The 7,500-nt window shown below is 45.5% G+C and overlaps 1 protein-coding gene across 2 annotated transcripts in view; it reads right to left on the reverse strand.

Annotated features, from left to right (window-relative positions):
• The window catches only part of LOC121580391 (zinc finger MIZ domain-containing protein 1), a 301,135-nt gene that overhangs the window by 166,904 nt on the left and 126,731 nt on the right, over positions 1 to 7,500 (reverse strand). For both annotated transcript variants that reach the window (XM_045224684.1, XM_045224717.1), the window contains exon 2: positions 1,997 to 2,116. In XM_045224684.1, the coding sequence (XP_045080619.1) occupies positions 1,997 to 2,065 (69 nt within the window). In that variant the 5' untranslated portion in view covers positions 2,066 to 2,116. The remainder of the gene's footprint in view (positions 1 to 1,996; positions 2,117 to 7,500) is intronic.

A 7,500-nucleotide genomic window follows, 5' to 3' on the forward strand; every position in this document is an offset into this window, starting at 1 on the left:
ACCCTTCATAACAACATCTCATCTATTAACCCTTCATAACAACATCTCATCTATTACCCCTTCATAACAACATCTCAGTTATTAGCCCTTCATAACAACATCTCATCTATTACCCCTTCATAACAACATCTCATATATTACCCCTTCATAACAACATCTCATCTATTACCCCTTCATAACATCTCAGCTAATAGCCCTTCATAACAACATCTCATATATTACCCCTTCATAACAACATCTCAGCTATTAGCCCTTCATAACAACATCTCAGCTATTACCCTTTCATAACAACATCTCAGCTATTAGCCCTTCATAACAACATCTCATCTATTAACCATTCATAACAACATTTCAGCTATTAGCCCTTCATAACAACATCTCATCTATTACCCCTTCATAACAACATCTCAGCTAATACCCCTTCATAACAACATCTCATCTATTAACCATTCATAACAACATTTCAGCTATTAGCCCTTCATAACAACATCTCATCTATTACCCCTTCATAACAACATCTCAGCTAATACCGTTCATAACATCTCATCTATTAGCCCTTGTTTATATAGCCTCTAAATGATACAGTGGGGAAATACTTATTTTCCACCATAATTTGCAAAGAAATTAATTAAAAATCCTACAATGTGATTTTCAGGATTTTTTTTTTCCCTCATTTTGTCTGTCATAGTTCACGTGTACCTATGATGAAAATTACAGGCCTCTCTCATCTTTTTAAGTGGGAGAACTTGCACAATTGGTGGCTGACTAAATACTCCCCCCACTGTATACATACAACAGTGATGCTATATCGCAGTGTTAGGGGTATGTGGTGGACATACAGTAATATCCAATGTGTTACATTGACAGAAACTAAGCCAAAGCACTGAATACATTATTGTGAACAGATAGGGCTGTAGACAAAGAAAGACATGATGCGTCCCAATTGGCACCCTATTCCCAATGTAGTGCACTACTTTTGACCTGAGTTGGCACCCTATTCCCAATGTAGTGCACTACTTTTGACCTGAGTTGGCACCCTATTCCCATTGTAGTGCACTACTTTGATAGGACTCTGCACTATAGGGTTCTTCAACTTTTTCCAGCCTGGGACCCAAATTAGAAATTCAGTGTTTCCTGGGTCCTAAGCTCCTGAAAACATGCCCCCTTTTGGGGGGTCCTAAGCTCCTGAAAACATGCCCCCTTTTGGGGGTTCCTAAGCTCCTGAAAACCCCCTTTTGGGGGTCCTAAGCAAGATTTGGTTGGGCGTGGGTGGCCCCCCTCTTCACATTTTGCCATGGGGCGTAGAGAAAATGTTGCTGTTTTAAAGTACATTTTCTGCAATTCTACATTTTGCCATGGGGTGGAGATCTTCTTTATGCAGATTGTAGAATATTCGTATGAAAACCTGTCACCAATTGGATGGAAACCTAGCTAGTGACGAAAGGTCGCTGGTTCTAATCCCCGAGCCGACTAGGTGAAACATATGCCGATGTGCCCTTGAACAAGGCACTTAACCCTAATTGCTCCTGTAAGTCGCTCTGGATAAGAGCGTCTGCTAAATGACTAAAAATGTAAAAATGTAAATGTAGTGACTGACATATCAAGAGAAAAACTGCTGATGCAAAAACACATTTCTAAATTGCACCTTGTGTATTCTACTATTCTAACTCTCAACAGTAAGTTGGGACCCTGACTGAAATCCAATTTGCATTACATTTTTTATTAATAAAAACGCTAAAATCAACTCATCATCAAGCTTAGATTATTTGAATCAGCTGTGTAGTGCTAGGGCAAAAACCAAAATGTGCACCCCTTGGGGTCCCCAGGACCCAGTTTGGGAAACTCTGCTGTAGGTATTTATATTTCATGGTACCGTCAAACACTAGCATGGTCAAAGAAAATTCAGGAACACAAACATCAATAAGGTGATACAGATGGATTACTGTTGTTCTGTTTGGTGTGTCAGGGACCATGTTGGAAAGAAGTGGAATCTCACCTGTTTGATACATAATAGACGGTCGTTGGTCTGCTGTATGTGCCTGTCCATCGACGGAATGGAGTTCATTTTGATTGTCCCTCTTTGACCTCTACCTTCCAGCCATTAAACTAGTGACCTCTGGAGGAGAAGAGAGAGAGAGAGAGAGACAAAGACATTAAACTAGTGACCTCTGGAGGAGATGAGAGATAGAGAGAGAGAGAGAGAGAGAGAGAGAGAGAGAGAGAGAGAGAGAGAGAGAGAGAGAGAGACAATAAACTAGTGACCTCTGGAGGAGAAGAGAGATAGAGAGAGAGAGAGAGAGAGAGAGAGAGAGAGAGAGAGAGAGAGAGAGAAGGACATTAATCTAGTGACCTCTGGAGGAGAAGAGAGAGAGAGAGACATTAAACTAGTGACCTCTGGAGGAGAAGATAGAGAGAGAGAGAGCGAGAGAGAGAGAGAGAGAGAGAGAGAGAGAGAGAGAGAGAGAAAGAAGGACATTAATCTAGTGACCTCTGGAGGAGAAGAGAGAGAGAGAGAGAGAGAGAGAGAGACAAAGACATTAAACTAGTGACCTCTGGAGGAGAAGAGAGAGAGAGAGAGAGAGAGAGAGAGAGAGACATTAAACTAGTGACCTCTGGTGGAGAAGAGAGAGAGAGAGAGAGAGAGAGAGAGAGAGAGAGAGAGAGAGAGAGAGAGAGAGAGAGAGAGAGAGACATTAAACTAGTGACCCCTGGATGAGAAGAGAGAGAGAGAGAGACATTAAACGAGTGACCTCTGGAGGAGAAGAGGAGAGAAAAAAACAGGATATTGCAGTGTGTGTGTGTGTGTGTGTGTACGTGTCTGCCCGTGCGCCTCTGTGAGTTGTGTGTTCCCTTATGTGTGTGTGTTAGGAGGGAGGCAGGTGGGTGGGGGGGAGAGATATTGATTTGGCAGGTGACAAGCACCTCGGAGAGCTCAGAGAATGGCATCCCTCTCATTCTCAGTGACTTCTCTTAACAAGCTCAGGCGGTGGCCTCTCACACTGACTGACTGACTGACACACAACTACAGTGACACTGGAATAAGAGAGGGCTCTGAACCTAGACAGGGTTGTGCAAACACACACCCCATGGTTTCTCGTTAGCCGGTAATTGCCCGGCTTTTTGGCCGATAAAAATGAATTAGAAGCCGATAAATAAAACTGTAGCTGGTCAAATTGTCCGGGGCTGCATATCATTCATCCCGATTTTCAGAACCATTCTCTCACTCCTTGACCGCTGCCTTACGTGCATGCTACTGAGGAGAGAGAGAGAGAGGCTAAATTAAATTTGATATTTTTAATTGCGTGCTCCGTATTTAGTTTAAGATAGGTTAAAAGAAGGCCTGTTGTAAAATAAATATAATTAGGCTATTGCTGTCATTTATTGGGTACGGCAGGCACAAGTCTTTCTTGGTAATTGCTGCAATACAGCCTGTTCAAAACTTTAGTGAACATTTTAATGAAACATTTAGACAATTCAGTTTCGTTTCATTCTGAGACATTTTCTTTAGCCAATTATACTGAGAACACCTTCCTAATATTGAGTTGCACCCCCCCCCCCACCCATTTTGCCCTCAGAACAGCCTCAATTTGTCAGGGCATGGACTATACAAGGTGTCGAAAGCGTTCCACAGGGATGCTGGCCCACGTTGACTCCAATGCACAGTTGTGTCAAGTTGGCTAGATGTCCTTTGGGTGGTGGACCATTCTTGATACACACAGGAAACTGTTGAGCGGGAAAAACCCAGCAGCGTTGCAGTTCTTGACATAAACCGGTGCGCCTGGCACCTACCACCATACCCCATTCAGAGGCATTTCAATCTTTTGTCATTCACCCTCTGAATGGCACACATACACAATCCATGTCTCATTTGTCTCAAGGCTTAACAATCCTTCTTTAACCCGTCTCCTCCCCTTCATCTACACTGATTGAAGTGGATTTAACAAGTGACATCAATAAGGGATCATAGCTTTCACCTGGAGTCACCTGGTCAGTCTATGTCATGGAAAGAGCAGGTGTTCCTAATGTTTTGTACACTCAGTATAAGTTCCAACTGTAATGTTGCGTTTTGCCGCAATATAATATCCTCCTCGCATTTTCCCTATAAAAATTGGCTTGACTTAGTTTTGATGTTCCCCTACTAAAGTTTAGAAACGTTTGTTGGGGTGTGGCTATTAGTTTATTATACTACGATATGAAGGCAGTTTGCCCCGGCACTCCAACTGACTTCGACATTTGAACTTAAGGTGAGGAAGAACGTTTCAGGCCTACCACAGTTACTCCTTTAATCTAACAATATAATCCTTATATTTATGAAATAGTATTCTGATAGCAAATTAACCTCCTATATCTGTATAGCAGTAGTAGCCTTTCTAACAAGGATAAATAAATGCATCTCTCTCTCTCTCTCTCTCTCTCTCTCTCTCTCTCTCTCTCTCTCTCTCTCTCTCTCTCTCTCTCTCTCTCTCTCTCTCTCTCTCTCTCTCTCTCTCTCTCTCTCTCTCTCTCTCTCTCTCTCTCTCTCTCTCTCTCTCTCTCTCTCTCTCTCTCTCTCTCTCTCTCTCTCTCTCTCTCTCTCTCTCTCTCTCTCTCTCTCTCTCTGTCTCTCTCTCAATTTTTTAAACATTAATATCATCCAGCCTACAGGACTGCATGCAATGCTGCATTTAGAGCTCAAATCTCCGACAGCTGAACCGTGAGGTGGACATTTATTATTTTAGGAAAGTAAAAACCAATAAAACAATAGACTATAACATATTGTAACGCTACACATCGAAACAAGGAACAGTATACATTTTTTACAATTTTATTTTGTGATATCCAATTGGTAGTTACAGTCTTGTCCCATCGCTGCAACTCCCGTACGGACTCGGGAGAGGCGAAGGTCGAGAGCCGTGCGCCCAGAAGCCAGACGCACCAATGTGTCGGAGGAAACACCGTACAGCAGGCGCCCGGCCGCCACAAGGAGTCGCTAGAGAGCGATGGGACAAGGACATCCCAGCCGGCCAAACCCTCCCCTAACCCGGACGACGCTGGGCCAATTGTGCGCCACCTCATGGGTCTCCCGGTCGTAGCCAGCTGCGACACAGCCCGGGATCGAACCAGGATCTATAGTGACGCCTCTAGCACTGCGATGCAGTGCCTTAGACCGCTGCAACACTCGGGAAGGAATAGTGTTTTATCAGGCTATAGGCTGTATTTAAGGGCACGTAAATGTGGCTAATTTGGACAATATCCCTCGTTTATTGATGGCTCTGGCTGCATGGATGAACGCCCTAATGGATGACCAGTCAATTCTAATAAATTACAATCTTCCCGGTCACTTGACTGAAACCACATTTTTCTAATGGACAAACACGCTTTCTTAGACGGGTTAGCTAAGGGTCTGAGACGGGTTAGCTAAGGGTCTGAGACGGGTTAGCTAAGGGTCTGAGACGGGTTAGCTAAGGGTCTGAGACGGGTTAGCTAAGGGTCTGAGACGGGTTGGCTAAGGGTCTGAGACGGGTTAGCTAAGGGTCTGAGACGGGTTAGCTAAGGGTCTGAGACGGGTTAGCTAAGGGTCTGAGACGGGTTAGCTAAGGGTCTGAGACGGGTTAGCTAAGGGTCTGAGACGGGTTAGCTAAGGGTCTGAGACGGGTTAGCTAAGGGGTCTGAGACGGGTTAGCTAAGGGTCTGAGACGGGTTAGCTAAGGGTCTGAGACGGGTTAGCTAAGGGTCTGAGACGGGTTAGCTAAGGGTCTGAGACGGGTTGGCTAAGGGTCTGAGACGGGTTAGCTAAGGGTCTGAGACGGGTTAGCTAAGGGTCTGAGACGGGTTGGCTAAGGGTCTGAGACGGGTTAGCTAAGGGTCTGAGACGGGTTAGCTAAGGGTCTGAGACGGGTTAGCTAAGGGTCTGAGACGGGTTAGCTAAGGGTCTGAGACGGGTTAGCTAAGGGTCTGAGACGGGTTAGCTAAGGGTCTGAGACGGGTTAGCTAAGGGTCTGAGACGGGTTAGCTAAGGGTCTGAGACGGCTTAGCTAAGGGTCTGAGACGGGTTAGCTAAGGGTCTGAGACGGGTTGGCTAAGGGTCTGAGACGTGTTAGCTAAGGGTCTGAGACGGGTTAGCTAAGGGTCTGAGACGGGTTAGCTAAGGGTCTGAGACGGGTTAGCTAAGGGTCTGAGACGGGTTAGCTAAGGGTCTGAGACGGGTTAGCTAAGGGTCTGAGACGGGTTAGCTAAGGGTCTGAGACGGGTTAGCTAAGGGTCTGAGACGGGTTAGCTAAGGGTCTGAGACGGGTTATCTAAGGGTCTGAGACGGGTTAGCTAAGGGTCCTCAGGCAGCAGGAAAGTTCTGTTTGAGGTATTTTCTTTTTCACACCTACACACTGTGACAGAAAGAAAAATAGTTCACCCTGTGAGTCTGTATTACCTCAGAGTACAGAGAGAGAGAGAGAGAGAGAGAGAGAGAGAGAGAGAGAGAGAGAGAGAGAGAGAGAGAGAGAGAGAGAGAGAGAGAGAGAGAGAGAGAGAGAGAGAGAGGAGTGTGTGTGTGAGAGCTGTCCTTCCATCATGTGGCAGTGAGAACTTTACCTTAGCATGTTCTGACTGTTTACATTGCTCAGTCTTGTAATTTATTGGTTAACAATTATCTGTATCTAGACATGTTCTGACTACATGTTATTCTCTCCTCTACAGCCACACATACACACACACACACACACACACACACACACACACACACACACACACACACACACACACACACACACACACACACAGCTGCACTGCAGCAAACAGCTACTTCCTTTAACACAGGCCTTACAGGCACAATATTGATTTTGGAGCTGTTCATGGAAATATTTTTTCTGGGGAATGATTTTTCACGGTAGTAAAAGGCTTGAGCAAACAACAGGCCCCTGATCGACATGCCACATAGCATGATCAGAAGTTAAAAGTATTACACCCTAACATTAAAGGTTATCAATTCTGCCTGGAGGAACTGATTTAATGCAGTGTTTAACATCAAATAAATATAAACTCAGAGCTCTGGTCATAACTCATAGAGACCTGCAGCTTTAAGCACAGGGCCAAGTGAATTATGAGAACGTATCTGAGGGGAGGAGAGGGAGATGTGGAGAGGAAGAATAGAGCGGAGAGAGAGGAGGGGAGAGGAGGGATAGAGAGGAGGGGAGAAGAGGAACTGAGAGGATGGAAGAGGAGGGATAGAGAGGAGGGGAGAGGAGGGATAGAGAGGAGGGGAGAGGAGGGATAGAGAGGAGGGGAAAGGAGGAATAGAGAGGAGGGGAGAGGAGGAATAGAGAGGAGGGGAGAGGAGGAATAGAGAGGAGGGGAGAGGACGAATAGAGAGGAGGGGAGAGGGGAGGAGAGGGGAGAGGAGAGGAGAGGAGAGGAGAGGAGAGGAGAGGAGAGGAGAGGAGAGGAGAGGAGAGGAGAGGAGAGGAGAGGAGAGGAGAGGAGAGGAGAGGAGAGGAGGAATAGAGTGGAGGGGGAGAGGAGGAATAG

Source organism: Coregonus clupeaformis, chromosome 1 (genome assembly GCF_020615455.1).
Source record: "Coregonus clupeaformis isolate EN_2021a chromosome 1, ASM2061545v1, whole genome shotgun sequence".
NCBI lineage: Eukaryota > Metazoa > Chordata > Actinopteri > Salmoniformes > Salmonidae > Coregonus > Coregonus clupeaformis.